At 41.3% G+C, this 21,383-nt stretch overlaps 2 protein-coding genes across 5 annotated transcripts in view; one reads left to right on the top strand and one right to left on the bottom strand.

Annotated features, from left to right (window-relative positions):
* ccdc57 (coiled-coil domain containing 57) overlaps positions 1-6,808 on the bottom strand; it is a 47,608-nt gene extending 40,800 nt beyond the window's left edge. Inside the window, exons 1-4 of one of the 2 annotated variants that reach the window (XM_060940078.1) lie at positions 6,710-6,808; positions 6,231-6,308; positions 3,104-3,542; positions 2,318-2,426 (exon numbers count right to left, since the gene is read on the bottom strand). In XM_060940078.1, coding sequence (XP_060796061.1) covers positions 2,318-2,426; positions 3,104-3,501 — 507 coding nt within the window. In that variant the 5' untranslated portion in view covers positions 3,502-3,542; positions 6,231-6,308; positions 6,710-6,808. The remainder of the gene's footprint in view (positions 1-2,317; positions 2,427-3,103; positions 3,543-6,230; positions 6,309-6,709) is intronic. The other variant, XM_060940079.1, reaches the window with a different exon arrangement.
* Positions 6,809-13,062: 6,254 nt separating this feature from the next.
* slc16a3b (solute carrier family 16 member 3b) lies at positions 13,063-21,383 on the top strand. 3 transcript variants are annotated; one of them, XM_060940076.1, is made up of 5 exons: positions 13,063-13,199; positions 17,803-18,050; positions 18,291-18,434; positions 18,561-19,340; positions 19,450-21,383. In XM_060940076.1, exons 2-5 carry the CDS (start codon positions 17,828-17,830, stop codon positions 19,875-19,877), a joined length of 1,575 nt encoding a protein of 524 aa, XP_060796059.1. In that variant the 5' UTR covers positions 13,063-13,199; positions 17,803-17,827; the 3' UTR covers positions 19,878-21,383. The 3 variants fall into 3 exon arrangements, with proteins under 3 accessions (XP_060796059.1, XP_060796058.1, XP_060796060.1); XM_060940075.1 differs by having other exon boundaries at positions 17,800-18,050; XM_060940077.1 differs by lacking the exon at positions 18,291-18,434 and having other exon boundaries at positions 17,800-18,050.

The following is a 21,383-nucleotide window of genomic DNA, read 5'->3' as shown; positions in this document are numbered from 1 at the left end:
AAAGACACGAGCTGTCATGCACTTGCACAGCTTACTACAGCTTCACTCAGGGCTGTGCATTGGAAGAATATCTGCTTCTAAAAACAGGAAAACACTGCTCTCACACACGTCAGAGGCGATTACAAAACATCCTAGATCATGGATGTGGAATTAATTTAGATCTGGTATATTAGATTTCCCTATTTTATATGTCTAACACCATCAACTGAATGGTGTTGAAACTTACGTAAAGAGGGTTTCAAAATGAACCGTAAGTAAATAATACAATCCAAGACCATATTGAGTGCTATTAAATGCATGATACACGACCAACAATAGTCAAGGACAGGTGTGGGGTTTTGTTTTATTCCTGAAGTGTTACACTACAAAAAATTGAAAACTGAATTTGAAGAGAAAAATCACTTAATACTAGTGAAGACATCTTAGAATAAGTTGGTTGCAATCTAGAACAAGGTTTCATAATATCAGCAGAGGTGGACAGTAACGAAGTACATTTACTTGAGTGCTGTACTTAAGTACGCTTTTTGAGTATCTGTACTTTGAGTATTTTTTTTTTGGAAACTTATGACTTTAACTTCACTACATTTGAAAGACAAATATCGTACTTTTCACTCCACTACATTTCTATCAAGGTCCTCGTTACTATGATGCAGCTTTGAAAGTGGATGTTTTTTGTTTTCTTTTATAAAATGCGATTGTTTTTTCGCAGATGACACTGAGACAGTCTATCAGTAATCACTAGGGTCAGGTCACGTCCATAGGCTGTATAAAATCAAGTTCAATTTTTCAGCAGCGTTATTTGAACACGATCAGTTGATGGCAGAATGGAAGGAGGCGGTTCTTCTGGAGAATGCACGCACTCATAGCTATACCTCGAACCCATGTTTCAGTTTTCAGAAAGAAATAAAGATTTGTTTCATTTTAAATGTTTGTTTTGTTTGCCTAAAACGAACCACATCACGGCCTTCAAAAACTCGCCGTCCATATTGAAGGATGTAAACATTTTATTCCAAGAGAAAGCTTGCAATGAAGTTGTCTGTGCTTTTAGAGCTAGCGATAACGTTGCAATAGCTATGCAGTCTGGTTCGTCAAATGACTTTCTATGGATTTGGCCACCAAGTTGCTACAGCCTAGTCCATAGCTAACGTTAACATATAGCTAGTTAACTTGGACACTGTTAGTTAGCATGTAAAAACAGAGTTACGCTAACATGAATAACATTAGCATAATCTTGCCAAATAAACAATGTAGAAATCTCTCTTTTCTAGTAGCATTAGCTACCCAATATAATTTTGAGTTTGAAAAGAGTTTGCTAGCATGTCAGGTGGAGCGTCAGCTCTACAGGTTCTACAAGCTAGTCAGTAAATCCAGTCAGTTGCTTCAGAAGCGTTAGGCTTTGTAAGCGTTGTGGCAATAAAACAACAATGCGTTGACAGAAAATGTACTTTTAATACTTAAGTATTTTTAAACGCAAGTACTTCAGTACTTTAACTTAAATAAAAATTTGACTGGACAACTTTCACTTGTATCGGAGTAACATTTGACCAGTGGGATCTGTACTTTGACTTAAGTAATAAACTTGGGTACTTTGCCCACCTCTGAATCTCAGAATTAGTGTCTTGTATTCTTCTAATAAGAAATGCTCGATTGTTTAAACTATTTTCAAGATATTTTCACTTGCTAAGATATTATTTTTTGCAGTGTCGTATGCCAGTATCTAAATGGACTAAAGTGGGAACAAACACTACAGACATATTTAAAATGCAGCTGCTGAGCACAGCTCAGTTAATCCCAGCTCAACAAGCAAATGTCAAATGTGACTGCATTGAAATTAATAACAATTATTCTCGGTATGAACAACACATGATGTGACATTTTGCACAACACCACCATCCAATGTCTAGGCATTAATCAGCTACTCATTTTACAGTGCGACATGAACATTTCTGAGGGATAAAATCCACTGAGACCAAGAAACGGTGTCAGGCGAGGTACCAGACGGTCATTTTAGTTTAAATACCACGCAATGGCAAGCAGATTTGTGTTGGGCTAAAATGTAAACTAAATAAGACCGCCATAGACTTTATTATTCATTTTCTTCAATCAGTAGCTTTGTTTAATGACACACTGACAAGCAAGTCTACGAAAAAAAAAATCAATCAGCATCTAGGCTAAATACTTTGCAAATTCAAATGTACCTCAGTGCAGACACTTTATGCCTCATGCACACAAGGATATGTGAAGAGAACAAACACACTGGTCACACTAATTCCTACCTTTTGATCATCTGACAGATTGGACAAGGTGTGTGTGGTACCTGTTTTTGCAGTGCCAACTCGCCATCTGATGCCTGGATTCGCCGTTGGAGGTCCCGCCTCAGTGTCTCATTCTCTTCTCTGACTGTCTGAATCTCATCCTCCTTCTTGCTGTAAAACAAACTCATTATTAAAAGTCAGGATTCTCAATGTAATATCCTTGGTTCAGATATAGACTGTCTAGTAGTGTTGTAGTACTTGAGACTGGTCTCAAGACCACTTTTCAAAGGTCTCCATCTTGTCTCCAGCGCATTTTAACTCGGTCTTGTCTCGGTCTCAGACATAGAGGACTCGGAATTTTATTTCAAGACCGGTCAAGACCACAATTACAGAGATTTCACTAAATTGCCTGTGCAATGTCTGATTTATTTGCTAACATCATTACTGTGATTGATGTAAAACTTCCTGCTTCAAATGAGACCAGTAACATGACTCAATGCTAATTCAAAATTTTCATTACTGTTAATGGCTGTCACCCCTCCCCCACCCCCCCCTTCACACTCCCTGGTCTGGTCCTGTTCTTGACTTGATCTCAACTCCTCAAAAAGTTTTGGTCTTGTCTCAATCTCAATACACTCTGGTCCTGGTCTTGGTTTAGGTGGTCTTAACCACAACATGACTGTATAGCACTTTTTATAACTAGGAATGCTGATAATTTCTGCAGTGTCCTTAGCTGTTAGCAAAATTCAATGGTACTTAACTGCAGCCTTTTATCAAACAGCATGAGAACTTTTGATGATTTAAAAAAAAAATTTAATCATAATGGTTTTTGACAAAACACTCTTTACCTGTACACTCTCTCCAGCTGTAACCGGTGCTCTACTCCTCTTTTCTGATACTGAGCCTGCAAATCTTCCTTTTGCTTTTTTTCCTCTCCCAGGGCATCCTGCACTTTGGCTAGCTGGATCCTCAGCTCACTGAGCTCTGCCTGCCAGGCACTATTTTCAGTCTGGATGCGGACGGTCATCGCATCATAGCGCTCCAGCTCTTGGTCCCGCTCCTCCAGCACACGCAGGTTAAACTGGAAATCATCTCGTAAACGCAGGAAGCGCTCTTTCAAGGTGGAAAGCTCACTGGTGGCCTCAGACAGTGCAGTCTCCAGCTGTTGAACACGCAAAGCCTGAAGCTCTTTCAATTCCCTCTCCTTTGAGGCTAGCTGGGCCTCAAGATCCACACCATCCTGCATGGTTTTTAAAGGCTGAACATCACGACATTGTTCAACCGGTCCTCAATGGAGAAACAAATGTGTAAATACATTAGCTTTGTGAAGTGAATCGATCAAAAAACCGTGAAAGGAATAAATCATTCATATAGAAGGCATTGAAAGGCACTGAATAATTCAAACAATAGTTTGAATGGCTATCACGCCCATTATTTTTGTTAACAATGAGGTATCAACAGACAGTTTATTGTATCATACAGCTAACAGTAGCCAAGCTTTCCCTCAGGAGGAGAGCAATGTGCCAGTAATTAATTACTTTGCTTAAGTGCTTTTACACTGAGAGCAGAACAAAACTGATTAGGTTTTTAAATCAAGTGTCAGCAGATGAATAAAAGAAATAACGATCTTTTTAAAGGCAAATATTTCTAATTAGAATTCTAAATTTGAAGTGAAATTTGATAAATGGACATATTTCATCTTAAAAATTAAACATTTTACTTACAACCCTGATTCCAAAAAAGTTTGGACAAAGTACAAATTGTAAATAAAAACGGAATGCAATAATTTACAAATCTCAAAAACTGATATTGTATTCACAATAGAACATAGACAACATATCAAATGTCGAAAGTAAGACATTTTGAAATTTCATGCCAAATATTGGCTCGTTTGAAATTTCATGACAGCAACACATCTCAAAAAAGTTGGGACAGGGGCAATAAGAGGCTGGAAAAGTTAAAGGTACAAAAAAGGAACAGCTGGAGGACCAAACTGCAATTCATTAGGTCAATTGGCAATAGGTCATTAACATGACTGGGTATAAAAAGAGCATCTTGGAGTAGCAGCGGCTCTCAGAAGTAAAGATGGGAAGAGGATCACCAATCCCCCTAATTCTGCACCGACAAATAGTGGAGCAATATCAGAAAGGAGTTCGACAGTGTAAAATTGCAAAGAGTTTGAACATATCATCATCTACAGTGCATAATATCATCAAAAGATTCAGAGAATCTGGAAGAATCTCTGTGCGTAAGGGTCAAGGCCGGGAAACCATACTGGGTGCCCGTGATCTTCGGGCCCTTAGACGGCACTGCATCACATACAGGCATGCTTCTGTATTGGAAATCACAAAATGGGCTCAGGAATATTTCCAGAGAACATTATCTGTGAACACAATTCACCGTGCCATCCACCATTGCCAGCTAAAACTATAGTTCAAAGAAGAAGCCGTATCTAAACACAAACCAGAAGCGCAGACGTCTTCTCTGGGCTCATTTAAAATGGACTGTGGCAAAGTGGAAAACTGTTCTGTGGTCAGACGAATCAAAATTTGAAGTTCTTTATGGAAATCAGGGACGCCGTGTCATTCGGACTAAAGAGGAGAAGGACGACCAAGTTGTTATCAGCGCTCAGTTCAGAAGCCTGCATCTCTGATGGTATGGGGTTGCATTAGTGCGTGTGGCATGGGCAGCGTACACATCTGGAAAGACACCATCAATGCTGAAAGGTATATCCAGGTTCTAGAGCAACATATATTCCCATCCAAACGACGTCTCTTTCAGGGAAGACCTTGCATTTTCCAACATGACAATGCCAAACCACATACTGCATCAATTACAGCATCATGTTAGTAATTACCAGTCATACACGCCGCCTAGTGGCCAGTGTTAGTAATTATAGTCATACACGCCGCCTAGTAGCCAGTGTTAGTAATTACCAGTCACACACGCCGCCTAGTGGCCAGTGTTAGCAATTACCAGTCACACACGCCGCCTCGTGGCCAGTGTTAGCAATTACCAGTCATACACGCCGCCTAGTGGCCAGTGTTAGCAATTACCAGTAATACACGCCGCCTAGTGGCCAGTGTTAGCAATTACCAGTCATACACGCCGCCTAGTGGCCAGTGTTAGCAATTACCAGTCATACACGCCGCCTAGTGGCCGGTGTTAGCAATTACCAGTCATACACGCCGCCTAGTGGCCGGTGTTAGCAATTACCAGTCATACACGCCGCCTAGTGGCCGGTGTTAGCAATTACCAGTCATACACGCCGCCTAGTGGCCGGTGTTAGCAATTACCAGTCATACACGCCGCCTAGTGGCCAGTGTTAGCAATTACAGTCATACACGCCGCCTAGTGGCCGGTGTTAGCAATTACCAGTCATACACGCCGCCTAGTGGCCGGTGTTAGCAATTACCAGTCATACACGCCGCCTAGTGGCCGGTGTTAGCAATTGCCAGTCATACACGCCGCCTAGTGGCCGGTGTTAGCAATTGCCAGTCATACACGCCGCCTAGTGGCCGGTGTTAGCAATTACCAGTCATACACGCCGCCTAGTGGCCGGTGTTAGCAATTACCAGTCATACACGCCGCCTAGTGGCCGGTGTTAGCAATTACCAGTCATACACGCCGCCTAGTGGCCAGTGTTAGCAATTACAGTCATACGCGCCGCCTAGTGGCCGGTGTTAGCAATTACCAGTCATACACGCCGCCTAGTGGCCGGTGTTAGCAATTACCAGTCATACACGCCGCCTAGTGGCCAGTGTTAGTAATTACCAGTCATACACCCCGCCTCGTGGTCAGTGCTAGCCAGTAAAGAAATAAAACAAAAGAGACTGGCTATGATATAAGAAAATTCTACAACCCAGAAACAGATGGGAGCTCCGCTTTTAGGCAGTGCCTAAATCTATATATTAGTAGAAATATTTGTACACCATTTCATAACAGTTTAAAAGTGTTTCAACTTTTATTCCCTACCTTGAATACTTTGACTTCTTGCAGCACACACTTTCTGGGGTGAGCTCAAAAAGTGTGTGTTTATTTTTCACAAGTCACCTACAAGAAAAAGTAGTTGTCTTAAGCAAACTATAAGAGGCATACTTGCTCCACCTTTAAGAGGAATCTAATATTTTGATTAACTTTTAACAGAAACCGATTATATCACTGTATTGTATTTATATTAATTAGTTAACATCTACACTTGACTTTAATGCATAGTGAACGTTAGCAGCCGCATATTGCTAAATCTGAGTGAAATGTAAACGCTCAGTGTAATATGGAGACCAAATTAGTGACGTTTTACTCACTACTTGTAAATATTACCGGGTAAATACTATTAAATTATTTACATTTAAGGTCAATAACTGTTAATGTAAGTCAAATATTGTGCACAAGAATATAAATTTACGACAAAATACAAAGATTACTGAAGGCAACTGAAAAAAGGACACACTTACTATTAATTCTACAACAGATTTGTGCATACGCCATCAGTTTGGGTTCTATGGGAACAGCAGATTCAGAGTGCCGCTGAAAAGTTCCGTGTGAAACTTACTCCAGCTGAAGCGTTCCGCTTTTGTTCAACCGGGAATGTGTCTTGTTTTGTTTGTTTGGTCAACTGACATATTAATGTGTGCCTATTGATATTACTAATAGTTGTAGGAATAATTGTGCAATATTTAATAACAGAACGATTAAAAAACACGATCTATGCTCCTGTTCTATAATAAGATTTTCAGTAATTCTTAAAATAGAAATGCCCATTTAAACTGATATTTGCATCCCTGACTAAAATCCAGCTGATTATATGTGATACTCCACGTTTATCCTCAGTTTACTCATCATGACTCAAACATTCCTTTCGTGGGATTTCACACTGATATTTACGGACAGTAATCTTGGAACACAGTGACACCAGTTTCCCGGGGGAAACAAAAGGCAGGTGACGCAACAGGAAACTGAAATCCGCCGTCTCTGACTCCTTCCAATGAGTCAATTTATTTGACACACAAAAAAGAGTTGATTCTTTGTGCTCCCAAACGGTTCATTTTCTTTACTCATTCTCAGCCTTTCATGAAAACATATTCTTATAATTAACATTGCTTCGAATTACATTAAAAAGATCTGTGGAAATAATTAAATCAGCAAGGTAGTACAAATGTGTTTGAAAAAATACAGTCAGCATCCCTGATGTTATTGTCCAACCATCCATGCATCCATCCATCATCTGTAGCCGCTTATCCTGTTCTACAGGGTTGCAGGCAAGCTGGAGCCTATCCCAGCTGACTGTGGGTGAGAGGCGGGGTACACCCTGGACAAGTCGCCAGGTCATCACAGGGCTGACACAGAGAAACAACCATTCACACTCACATTCACACCTACGGTCAATTTAGAGCCACCAATTAGCCTAACCTGCATGTCTTTGGACTGTGGGGGAAACCGGAGCACCCGGAGGAAACCCATGCAGACACGGAGAGGACATGCAAACTCCACACAGAAAGGCCCTCGCCAGCCTCGAACTCGGGACCTTCTTGCTGTGAGGCGACAGTGCTAACCACTACACCACCGTGCCACCTGATGTTATGGTCCCTCTTCACTATATAAAAAATTAATAATAATAATTTGCATTTATCTTGAATGATCACCATCTCCAATACACTGAAAGCAGGCCTTCTCTGTCATACTGCCTCATACAGCTGGGAATCACCACATTGCAAGAGTATAGATATTAAACAAAAAAGGGGAAAGAAAGGAAAAAAATATTCAAATGACCACTGGTCACTTTAACTATCTCAGTATTGCACAGTGTTGGTGCTATGTTGTGACGTAATTTACATGCCATTTTTGTAATTGCGCTACTCTGTTTCTTATTGTAGAGTTGGGGGGAAATGCCCATTGGGGTAAAACACCCTCCACATTTTCCCCCAAACTAACCAACCATGGTGGTGTAGTGGTTAGTACTGTCACCTCACAGCAAGAAGGTTCTGGGTTTGAGCCCAGATGTCAATAGGGTCCTTTCTGTGTGGAGTTTGCATGTTCTCCCTGTGTCTGTGTGGGTTTCCCCTGAGTGCTCCAGTTTCCCCCACAGTCCAAAGGGGGGGAGGTGGCACCTTTGTATGCCTTCGACTTGGCCATGCTGAGCTGCATCCTTTGTAATCCAGCTATTCAGCTTTAAGAAAGGATGATTAGCTCAACAGATGGTAGCACAATAGATGGAATCAAGTTACAGTTTTATTGTTGCTATGGACTACGTTGGAAACAGTGAAATACATGGATCCACTGAGAAGCTTACACTGCAAAAAATGATATCTTAGCAAGTGAAAATATCTTGAAAATAGTTGAAACGATCTAGCATTTCCTATTAGAATACAAGACACCAGTTCTGAGATTATTAAACCTAGTTCTAGATTGCAACCAACTTATTCTAAGATGTCTTATCAAGTAAAGATATCTGTCCATGCAGCAAGATAATTTCACTAGTATTAAGTAATTTTCTCTTCAAATTCAGTTTTCAGTATTTTGCAGTCTTGGCGACTTGTCCAGGGTGTACCCTGCCTTTCGCCCGGAGTCAGCTGGGATAGGCTCCAGCTTGCCTGCGACCCTGTAGAACAGGATAAAGCGGCTAGAGATAATGAGATGAGATGAGTATTTTGCAGTGTACATTGGTAAAGTATTTCAAGAACAGATTTCACGTTAATTGTACTAATTTTCAGCAGTCAGGAAAATAACGTGCACCTCCTAACTAAAACTAACCTAAAACCTTGAGGTGCTAACCTAAGTTTAAAAATATTACCTCAGGTTAGCATCAGTGAGGAAAGTTACACAGGCTTAAGTTACGTACATACTTACATAGGCTAGCTAGGAAAATTGGCTTCCAGTAATCTATTGATCTAATAGTTATAGTAGCCTCTAATTGGAAATAAATAAATAAATAATAAAACTGCTTATCTTGTGATTTCGCTATTAATGCATGAAGCGAATTGCTTTGACAGGCTAGGGGCATGTTACCCCACATTAGAGGGAGACTTACCCCACTACTGGGGCAAAACGCCCCTTTTGCACAAATTTATTTTCTTGTTTAAAAAAAAAGCAAAACTAATTACATGTGAACTCATGTAGTTCAGAGCCTTAACAACTGGACTACTGACAATAGCACCGACAATAACACATTCATAAGGACCTCAAATGACCGAGAAAAATGGAGGATCATGACCACCAATATCTGCTCCAGACAAGGCAAATAAAGAAGAAGAAGTTGGCTCTAAGGACTATGTTGGAAACAGTGAAAACATGTATCCACTGAGAAGCTTACATTGGTGAAGTATTTCAAGAACAGCTTTCACGTTAATTGTACAAATTTTCAACAGTCAGAAAAATAACGCGCACCCCCTAACTAAAACTAACCTAAAACCTTGAGGTACTAACCTAAATTTTTTTAAAAATTACCTCAGGTTAGCATCAGTGAGGAAAGTTACATAGACTTAAGTTACATACGTACTTACGTAGGCTAGCTAGGAAAATTGGCTACCAGTAATCTATTGATCTAATAGTTATAGTAGCCTCTAATTGGAAATAAATAATAATAATTAATAATAATAAAACTGCTTATATAAAGCTGCTTATGCTTATCTTAGGCTAAGAAATTAATTCCTGGTAAATGATGTCTGCATAATTATCAATTAGTATATGGGGCAGCACGGTGGTGTAGTGGTTAGCACTGTCACCTTGCAGCAAGAAGGTCCTGGGTTCGAGCCCAGCGGCCGGCAAGGGCCTTTCTGTGTGGAGTTTGCATGTTCTCCCCGTGCCTGTGTGGGTTTCCTCCGGGTGCTCCGGTTTCCCCCACAGTCCAAAGACATGCAGGTTAGGCTAACTGGTGACTCTAAATTGACCGTAGGTGTGAATGTGAGTATGAATGGTTGTTTGTCTCTACGTGTCAGCCCTGCGATAACCTGTCCAGGGTGTACCCTGCCTCTCAGCCGGGATAGGCTCCAGCTTGCCTGTGACCCTGTAGAACAGGATAAGCAGCTACAGATAATGGATGAATAATAAAACTGCTTATATAAAGCTGCTTATGCTTATCTAAGGCTAAGAATTTCATTACTGGTAAATGAATGGAGTTTGCATGTTCTCCCCGTGTCTGCATGGGTTTCCTCCAGGTTCTCCGGTTTCCCCTACAGTCCAAAGACATGCAGGTTAGGTGGCTCTAAATTGACCGTAGGTGTGAATGTGAGTATGAATGGTTGTTTGTCTCTATGTGTCAGCCCTGTGATGACCTATCCCAGGGCTCCAGCGACCCTCTAGGATAAGTGGCTACAGATAATGGATAGATGGATGGATAGATGGATGGATAGTATATGACAACTAGACAATTCCCCTGCGGGAAATCGCGAGAGTGATGCAGTGCGTGAAGCCAGGCCTCTAGGTGAAAGCACCACCCAAAAGGCAGCTTGAGATATGAGGCTAGGTGAAAGGACCACCGAAAAGAAATGAATGGGAAATGTAGCTGAGACTTTGAGCCGTTGGTGGCGCTAGAGAGTTTGACAGAATAACATACAAACCAATAGGACACCGAGTCCGATCGAGCCGCACGTTTTGATATATCGCTTGCCCGTGTGCGATGAATGGTTAATGAGTTATTCGCATTCAAAAGTTTGAAAGGAAGATGAATAAGAGTAAATTCAAAATGGCGGGAAAAGTAGGTGGGCGGAAAATGATGTCATAGTTGGATTCGTCTGGGCCCAAGGAATCCAGGGACACCAACTTCATCACTAACAAGGTGAAAGGACCACCCAAAAGGCAGCATGAGATAAGAGGCAAAAGACATTGTCCCTAGGTATAGCGCCCCCTAGCGGCCAGACTGTCCCAATTTTTTTGCTGGCATTTGTGGAGGGGCGCGGCATAATGCCACGAAGTTTCGTTAAGGTACGCAAAAGGGCGGCCGAGATATGAGCAAACATCCTGATTCGCGTCTGCGCGGCCAATTTTGATTGGCTACCACGGCCAAACGGTCCTGAAACCGCAAACACCGGGCAAGTGTATTATGCAGATTAGCCCCAAGAAGCCAAAGACCAAGTTTGGGAGAAAGTGGTTAAAAATTGAGGGAGGAGAAGCAGTATGATTGATTTTCGCATAACTCAAAATGGCGGAAAATGTTTCAGGGTTGAAAATGACATCAAAGGGTGCTATGGACTCGGCATGGGCCAAGGATTCCAGAGATACCAAGTTTTTGAAAATCGGACCAACGGTTCAAAAGTTACAAGCAGAAATGTACCAGCGACCTCGAGCTGCGGGCGCAAATTTGATTGGCCGCCACGGCCCCACGTTAATGAAATTCTGAACACCGGGTAATTGTGTTGTGCAGCTGAGTGCAGTGGTGCAATTTACCAAGTTTGGGAGAAATGGGTCAAAAAATGAGGGATGAGAAGCATTTTAAGTGATTTTCACAAAATGCAAAATTGCGGGAAAACTTTCCCGTATTCAAAATTTTGTCAAAGGGTGCCCTGGATTCGTCCTGGCCCAATGAGTCCAGCGAAACCAAGTTTTCGAAAATCGGACCAACGGTTCAAAAGTTACAAGCGGAAACGTACCGGCGACCTGCACCCTCGAGTTTGAGCAGTTGGTGGCGCTAGAGAGTTTAAGCCAGTGACTTGAAACTTGCTGAGACGAACCTTGAGTGTGTGAAGAAACAGTGTGCAAAATTTCACGACGTTAAGGGCCTGCTAAGGAGACGCAGAGGGGGACGTTTGAAGTTTTCCAAAAACTCCATAAAAATGAATGGGAAATTTACACGAGACTTTGAGCCGTTGGTGGCGCTAGAGGGTTTCACACAGGAACGTTCAAAGCAACAGCACACCGAGTCCGATCGAGCCGCACGTTTTGATATATAGCTTGCCCGTGTGCGATGAACGGTCACCGAGTTACACGCAATCAAAGTTTGCATGGAAAGATGAACAAGAATAAAATCAAAATGGCGGGAAAAGTAGGCGGGCGGAAAATGACGTCATAGGGTGCACTGGACTCGGCTGGGTCCAAGGATTCCAGGGAGACCTTTTCGAAAATGGGACCAACGGTTGAAAAGTTACAAGCAGAAATGTACCTGAGTCTTGAGCCGTTGGTGGCGCTAGAGGGTTTAACTGAATGTCGGGCAAAGTAATAGCACGCCGAGTCCGACCGAGCCGCACGTTTTCGTATGCAGCCCGCCTGCGTGCGATGCACGGTTATTGAGTTATTAGCAATCAAAATCGGTACGGAAGATGAATAATAATAAGAAAAAAATAAATAAATAATAATAATTATAATAATAATAATAATAATAAGAAACGCATAGAAGAACAATAGTGATGCTGTGCTCTGCACTGCATCACTAATAAACCTGAAACTTGAAACTGCCTCGTACTATATATGCAAGTCGACTCTCAGGAATGACCTTAAAGAGTCGAATCATTCACAAACGACACATCAAATCACTACCTGCCTGGCATCACGTAGCCCTGAGTGCTTTGCTGTCGCACAGACCTTACAGCTCATACAACTTAAAGCAAAGTGATTGATGGCATCCGAGAGTGATAATAGCTTAACAGATCATTCAAAACAATTTAATGACTAAGCTCAGAGAATAGCTTACACATTACAAATAAAGGTATCAGTGATACACATCTGGAACATGTGTATTGTAATGGACATGCAGAGAACCGGTTTGTTAACATGTACAAGGTTTTGTAAGTTCTCTTAAATTAAGCTGACAGTGAAAAGGAGGAGGAGGAGGAAGTGATGAGGGGAGGGGAGGGGAGAATGATGATGATGATGATGATGCACGTCGCACTAGAAAAGCGCATCATTTGCGCACGTCCACGGTTTCCACACTCAGGTGTGTGAGATACAGTTCATGTCGGATAGAGCCATGCTTGTGATACTAAAGGACATATTTATCAGCTGAAAGTCGATAAGGTAGGCTATTTTAGTATCTCTAAGCGTTTGCTTTGTTCCTGGTGTCCAGCTGTTAACAGGTCTTTCTGAGCCGGATGAATCCGGCACAATTAATTTCTATTTATATATATTTATTATTCTAACTTGTTTACCTGCAACACTGTCGGTTTCTGAGTGTTTGTTTGTTTCTTCTATGGACAACAAATAATCTTCCATATATTTTCCTGTTTTGAAACCTCACACTAGGTTGGTTTTCTGTAATATTTCCAACCTATTTCTAATAAAGCAGCTGTAATTATTTTATGGGCCCTATTTTCATTCAACACGAGGCTGTTTGAATTGAGGTCGCGAAATGATCCTCTAGGTCTAGGTTATAGAAACCTAATAACCTACAGCTTGTGATCCATGCGCATCGGAATGATGTGAAACTGGAACTCTACTCATTTCCAGGTTCACTAGGTGGAGTAACTTTTTTTTTTTTTTAAATTACTAAGAAGGAGAAGTAATACTCCAGTCTAGTCACGTACACTATGACGTGCTGTGAGCTGCACTGGGTGTTAGTTTTCATCCTATAGAGTCACTCCGTTACATTCATGGACATAACTTTTTTTTTTTTTTGCTTGAGGTTTTTTCTTTTTTTCTTGCCAGATCTATTAGATAGGGGTTTCAATTAAGTAGCCTAGTTGGTTGATCCAAACCTTGACTTGCACTAAATGGAGGATTTTTGTCAACTTTATCATGTTCAATGAAGCCCTATGCACTTGTTGTTTAATTTGATATAATAACACAGCCATTTTTTAAATGTTTATTTTGGAATCAATTTACTGCTTATAACATATGTTTTTTAATCCTAAAGAAAGATCATCATACATCCCTGCTAAATGGGATGGATAAAAGGCTTGTTTTCCCTCTGGGTGCTCTAACTTCCTCCTACAGCCCAAAGACTTTGGGATTAGAGGAACTGTTTACTCAAAATTGCCCATAGGTGTGAACGTGTGACTGGTTGGTTGTTTATCTCTGTCTTAACTTGGTGATAGATTGGTGACCCACACTTTTGCCTGAATCCAGCTGATGTCTGTACCCTGATGGATAAACTTTATAGGTAATGGATGGTTGGATAAATATTGTGACCCTACCTCTCAGAAACCAGAGTAATAAACTCTACCTCTCCTTGTTGCTGAGATGGTATTTGCACGGGTTTGTATTTTGATTTTGTATGTATCCTTTACCTAGTCTAGTCTAAAATGCAGTTATGGTACTGTGGTTTTGTTTTTGTTTTTTAAAAGATGGATACGTATTAAACGGAAAGGATTGACCTATTTTAAACAGGTTTCTGTGCTTATCCTGGTCAACAAGGAGGGAACTTGCCTTTCAAACCTTGTGTGCGCGCACACTATCCTTTAACATCGGCCTCCCCAGCAAATACCTGTCTCTTTGGGAATGCAGAGTGAATGTGTGTACAGTCACTGATGTTTAATTATGGCTCTAGTGACGACTAATGCCACAGTCCTAATTTAGTACAAGTTAAGCCTGGGTGCAGGGGACAGGGTTAAGTAGCGTTTATCCAAACTCCAACCCACAAAAGCCTCACAAGAGATGTAGCCTGGACACCATTACAATCGCATGTGGAAAGACCCCAGGGAGCAGCTAGGTAGGTTCTCAATGAATGCTAACTGCCTGATCTACCACTGCTTGTTTGTCCGTCATTGGAAATTCTCTTGGATTTGTAATGCCACTTAAGTTATTTATATAGGCTGTAATGATTGTATGGAACCATTTTAGGTGGGTGACCTTAAGTGTCCTGTAAACACTTTCCTTTCTAAGTAACAATATAGTTACGCACATTTGAAAGGGTTTGCGCAAGAGTGTTAAAGGGGAATTTCATGGGTTGTTCTAATGACAGGATGTTTTGTCATAGGTTATGTTCCACACAGTGAGCTCATGCATAATAGTGGGCTAACTTGAAGTAGTAAAACTAGAATATTTTCTAAAAGAAAAGGGATTTCAAATTTAACTTTTGTTTATTTTGTTTAAGCATGTCTTAAGCTGCCTGTGTGTCCTGTATGTCGGACATTTTATTTAATACATGTTACGCTTTCAAACATTAATGGAACAAATCAAGGGGTGTCGCATCCTTCCCTAATGTCCAGTGTGTTCCTTTAGCAATAAACTTTCTCCATTTATACAACCCCAGTTTGAAAGAGACCCTGAACTGTTGAGTAACTGAAATCGTGCATCAGGAAAGAGTGAGACAACATTCAGCTGGAGTATGATGGGCAGGAATGTCCATTGTTTTATTTTATCTTGGTCAGAGTTGCATTAGATCCAGGGCCTATTCCTCTCAACATTGCCTAAACTGAAATGAGTATTTAGTTTTATATTAAATATTAACCCTACAACTATGCCTCTGAAAGACACTGGGCAGGGGGGGAGATACCAGAGGTAGAAATGCTCACACCGTCCACTTGGTCTGTGAATTCTGGCTCCAACAACTAGAAGCCTAATTTTAACCACTGTGACCCAGACAAGGCAATTACTAATGACTAAATGAATAGCACTTACAGAACATGGTCTTTGTTTGTCCTGCACACTTTATCTGACTGCTCTTGTGTGCCTATTGAGGTTTTTCACCCACGTGACCAAGTCATGTGATGCATCGTTAGGCTGCCATTTTGGATGTCACGGCTCGAATCAGTTTGAATGCGAGGAAGGTGACAAACGAAAAACATAAAAGAAAAAGGAGCGAGATGCAGAAAACACCTTCACTATCCAGCGACGTAGGGCATTTACAGGGCGAGCAGAGGGAGAGGTATTTGCAAAAATTGAGGTTAGCAGGCTTAGAGAACGACGTTTACCTGCTTCCACCAGGATTGTTCACTGACGTATGGAAGTACACGAAGCCCTCGTCTTTACCTGACTTCGGCCCACATGATCTGTATACCTATGTCGTTAAAAACCCATCGCCATACACAGGTATTGATCTGAAAGCGTATACGAGTTTGGATGCCTACAAATATTTTCTGTCAGGCTGGGTAACATGCCTACATCAGTGGGTCGTCCCTGGAGCCGGTGGTCGCCATCTTATTACAGCTAAGGTTTGTTCACATTTTCATTTACTTTCGGTCCTCAGGATAAACAGTGTTATTAAATGTCATTGAAATAACTTCTTAGTCTGAGACATGGCCCGTTATAAATTTGCTGTCACCAGGCAATGACCAAAAACTGTATTATTAGGGTCTGTCTGTGTTGTAGCAGTGTACTAGCAGCTAGCTGTTAGCACTAGCTAATGTCAACAGCATAGTAGCTGGTATGTTACTGTAGCAATGTTTACGTTCAGTCATTTGGATGACTGTTAAAACCTTTTCAGTCTCAAGTTTTTCCTTTACTGTATTTACTAGTTTACTGTAATTATGATCCGGCAGCTATTTACACCGGATCCAGTGTAAATAGCTGCCGGAGCGCGCTCCGGCTTGCTCCCCCTCAAATTAAGCAGCGTGCTCCGGCTTGCTCCCGAAGCACTCCGGGAGCAAGCCGGAGCGCGCTGCTTAATTTGAGGGGGAGCAAGCCGGAGCGCGCTCCGGAACCTCGGCCGGAGCACTCCGGGAGCAAGCCGGATCGCTGGTTAAGTTGAGGGGGAGCAAGCTGGAGCGCGCTCTGGCAGCTATTTACATTGGATCCGGTGTCTGTAACATGTTTTTTTTTTTTTTTTTTTTCAAGCTGGTTCTCCCTCTCTGTCTGCAGCGTTAGTATGTAGCTTGACCTTCAAAATGGCGGACACCGGGGCGTCATGTGACCCTGTGACGTCAGGTGAAAAACCTCAATAGTAAAATTAAAACCTCCCATTCACTTGTACAAGAAAAATGAACTCTTCACCTCCTGTTTGTATTCATTTAGAACACATTACCTGTTCAAGCCAAAGGTCCTTTTTTTTTTTTTTTGTTAGAAAACAGCTGGGCATAATCATGATTTAAATAATGAGACACTATTTTTCAAGTGGATTGGCTTCCAGACACAAACCCAAGAACACAAGTACAGGGTTTTTTTTTTTTTAAAACAAAATATAAACCCATAGGAGGACAAACAATGCAACGATAACCACTGATGGTATTTTGCTAATGATATATCGAGCTGGAACTTTTAATGAGTTGTGTACCTCCTGGGGCATATCAAAAACAGCTAAGCCTCTCTGAGCTACATCTCATAAGCCATGAGCTGGCTAATCACGTGTCTATGGGCATATGGCAGAATTAAGCAACAGTAATTTTAAAGCACTTGATGATCTCTGTTAAATACTGTAAAGCACTTGGCTTTACTGATGGTAGCTAGTGTGTTTTAGGAAGAACACCCTGGCTGTTGGGAATGGTTAGTCTTGGGAAGCACCAGTGTACAGCATTAAATAGGTCAGAGGTGTGTTTTTAATGGCATTTGAAACTTTCATTCCAATGGTATTTTTGCTCCATCACATTTTCTCATGCACTTTGTTTGGCCACCAAACTAGGAGTGTTTTGCTCTCTTATAAATCTTTGTCCTTTTAAAGCTGTGATCAGTTGATAAGACCCATGAGAGCACACTTCACTTTCCTATTTATCTGTGTTTAAACATGGCCTCTTTCTCTTCATAGCAGCTTCAAGTGACTTGAACAGAGCATCATGGGAGGAGTGGTGGTGGATGATGGAGGTGGTGGGGTGAAGGCCCCTGATGGAGGATGGAGCTGGGCTGTGCTCTTTGGCTGCTTCATTATCACTGGCTTTTCCTATGCTTTTCCTAAAGCTGTCAGCGTCTTCTTTAAAGAGCTGATTCGTGAGTTTGGTGTGGGCTACAGTGACACTGCCTGGATCTCTTCGATTCTGCTGGCAATGCTCTATGGTTCAGGTTGGGACACTTTTTAGAAATATGATTGTGCACTGTAATATGGTTTCACTTTTAGAGCTAAACTGTATTGGCGTTCACCAAAAAGGTAGAACAAAATCCCCCTTTTTTTTTTAAATGAAGTAATCCAGCTAAGGAAGATTGTATTGTCTGATTTTTAAACTAATATGACCTGCCTTTATAAATGAATTGAAAATAAATAGCTGGTTAATTAAAATTTGATTCATTCATTATGATTCACAGGTCCCCTGTGTAGTGTTTTAGTAAATCGCTTTGGGTGTCGCCCTGTGATGATGGTGGGTGGCCTCTTTGCTTCTCTTGGCATGATCTTGGCGTCTTTTGCCAGCAACATTTTTCATATCTATCTCAGCACTGGAGTCATCACGGGTGAATTGTTCATAACATGTATCTTGCTTTTAAATAAGTCAGTGTGTAAACACTCATGATGCTGAACTAAGCTTACAACTGGCACCCTTAAGTTAATTGTCTAATGCAGTGTGGGGTTTGTTGCAGGTTTGGGTCTGGCCTTGAATTTCCAGCCTTCACTCATCATGCTGAATAGATACTTCAGTGAAAAAAGACCCTTGGCCAACGGACTGGCTGCAGCTGGGAGTCCCGTTGCACTGTGCTGTTTATCTCCCCTGGGCCAAGTTCTTCAGTATAAGTATGGCTGGCGTGGTGGCTTCCTCATCCTCGGAGGCATACTGCTTAACTGCTGTGCATGTGCAGCCCTCATGAGGCCATTGGTGGCACCAAAGAGGAAAGATGACCAGGAAGCAGCAAAAGGAATGATGGAAAAGCCAAAACCAAAGTCCAAGTTGCTGGACTTCAGTGTCTTTAAAGACCGAGGGTTTGTCATCTACACCATTGCAGCAGCTATTATGGTGTTAGGGCTGTTTGTGCCACCAGTATTTGTAGTTAGCTATGCAAAAGAGCTGGGCAATGAAGACACCAAGTCTGCACTTCTGCTCACCATTCTTGGCTTTGTCGATATCTTTGCTAGACCTACATGTGGTATTATTGCTGGACTGAAGTGGGTGCGCCCACGTTGTGTTTACTTCTTCAGCTTTGCTATGATCTTTAATGGTACCACCGATATTATAGGGTCCATGTCAAAGGACTACACGGCACTTGTAATTTTCTGTATTTTCTTCGGTGTCTCCTATGGAATGGTGGGAGCCTTGCAGTTTGAGGTCCTAATGGCCATTGTGGGAACAGAAAAGTTCTCCAGTGCAATCGGCCTGGTGCTCCTGGTCGAGGCCATTGCTGTGCTAGTGGGGCCACCTGGTGCAGGTCGGTTCACTTTTTTAATAAGAATAAGAACAACAATAACTTATGTCCGATCTTGGGATAATATATTAAAGGTAAAATCATAAGCCTTTTTTATTTTATTGGATTGCAGGTCGGCTCCTGGATGCCACCAAGGTCTACATGTACGTGTTCCTGCTAGCAGGCTGTGAGGTGGTCCTCTCAGCTCTCGTACTTTGCATCTGCAACCTGCTTTTTATCAAGAAAACACCTCAGCAGCCTGACTCCTCTGCCAAGATGGAGATGGCTGTGACAGAGACTGAGCTGGAGCAGTTTAACAGAGTTTCTCAGGATGAAGAGGATCAAGGTGGGAAGAAAGAACCGGAGCCCAGTGATGTACAGGCAGGAGAGCAGAGTATAAATCCAGAGGTGGAAGCCCAGAAAGGGACCACTGAGGACCCTGACAAGCCAGAAACGGCAAGTCAAGATGCACTTCAGGTTGAGTCTGTAGATCTTGAGAAGCCTTCTGAAGCAGTGACCAAAGCGAATGGCGGTGCAATGGAACCTGAAAGTTCTCTGTGATCTCGGTACTGTGAGATAGTCTTGGACTGTTTGCAAAAGAAAGAACTTGATGTTTTACGTGTTTGCTTTGGATGTCTTGTGTGCTTTCTGTACTGCACTGATCAATGTCTTGTGATTTACAGATACGTTTAGTGTTTGAATTTCAAAGACATTTAGAACACATTATCCTTTTACAACCTTGTACAGTGATGAGCCAAAAGTGGGTTTATGCACCCATATAAAAACAAAGGCTGTGTTCCTAACAGAAATACTACCACAAATTTAAAGTAAGCTACTGTATGTGGACAAGGATACGAAACAGGCATACTAATAAAGTATTTTGGATTTTAAAATTACTCTTAATGGTTGTTCGATTAAAATTGTCCTACAGTGAAACAGCAACTCGGTCATTAAGTAATCAATATCTAGGGAAGTATTAAATGGTGCAGTGTTATTTAAAGGACCTGCCCAGATTACGAAGTGTGCAGCACAGAGATGTATTTTAGATTTGTTACCAAACCAACAGCCAGTAAATATTCATAACCATTATTGTGAACATGCTTGATCTCAATTGTAGTGTTGGCTACTGTGTAAAGTGTTCATTGTCTTTTCAAGCTTGGTGTAAAGGAGTATTTGTGGCATAGGTCTGTAAACGTTACGCAAATTGAGCTGCTTCAAGTTACCCACAGTCAAATGTATAACTGTCTCTGTATTGGAGACCCATTGAAATGCGCACACTTAATTTTCAGTGTTTTGTCAGTGAAGTTTTTAAAATGGGGTCCTTGTGCTTGATTGTAATACTTCAAAGTGGCAGTGTAGTGCAACTTCAGTAGTCTACTGGGTGATGTATCTCTAGTGCAGTCCCCCCCAAAATCACACTGGTTTTTACTCCTAAGCTCATTTAACAAGTCATTTGTGAGCTAAATTGGGTGTTTTAGCAATAAAACCAAACATTTTTGGGTTTATCCAGTGTTAAACACTGGTCTGAACAAGTAGAGCAGATGAGGTTGAATGAATTTGGATGAATGATGAAATGAAGTCGCTGACACTGCCATTGATTTTAATGTTGTAGCTTTAGTTAGTCTGCTTTATATTTTTCACTACTTATCATAGTTTTGTAGTTCTTGTTGCTAGATATTTGCTGCTAGCAACAATAGTTGCTATTTTTAGATATGTATAATGTTTTTTTTTGTTTTGTTTTTTTTTCTTAAATACATTTGGATGTTTCGTTTCTAGTGAAAACATGTTCAACATTTTAAAGGTTGCACTGTTCATGACTACCTATCCAGCATCTTGTTTTTGGTCAGTAATAAGACTTCTGTTACAAGTTTCTTTCGTGAACCAGCAGAGTGTATAGGGTGCTCTTTGATGGTTTAAAATACTTGAGATTTGGCTGTGCCTTAAACCTGGAATGACGTTACAGAAAACACACAAAGTAGAATATTTTAAGTCTTCACTTTTTTTTGTCCAAGATGCTGTCTATTTCTGTAAGTTGATGAATAAAGTTCTTAACTGAAAGCAAACAAA

This window comes from Neoarius graeffei, chromosome 14 (assembly GCF_027579695.1).
Source record: "Neoarius graeffei isolate fNeoGra1 chromosome 14, fNeoGra1.pri, whole genome shotgun sequence".
NCBI classification, from domain to species: domain Eukaryota; kingdom Metazoa; phylum Chordata; class Actinopteri; order Siluriformes; family Ariidae; genus Neoarius; species Neoarius graeffei.
Note: the sequence above shows the minus strand (reverse complement) of the source record. Positions and strands in the feature narration are given on the sequence as shown.

What these genes read in the sequence shown, in the direction of transcription:
- slc16a3b (XM_060940076.1), top strand. Translation starts at nt 17,828, where the DNA reads ATGGGAGGAGTGGTGGTGGATGATGGAGGTGGTGGGGTGAAGGCCCCT. An exon ending in GGCAATGCTCTATGGTTCAG is followed by an intron (nt 18,051 to 18,290) that starts GTTGGGACACTT and finishes TATGATTCACAG; the next exon opens with GTCCCCTGTGTAGTGTTTTA. An exon ending in CAGCACTGGAGTCATCACGG is followed by an intron (nt 18,435 to 18,560) that starts GTGAATTGTTCA and finishes GGTTTGTTGCAG; the next exon opens with GTTTGGGTCTGGCCTTGAAT.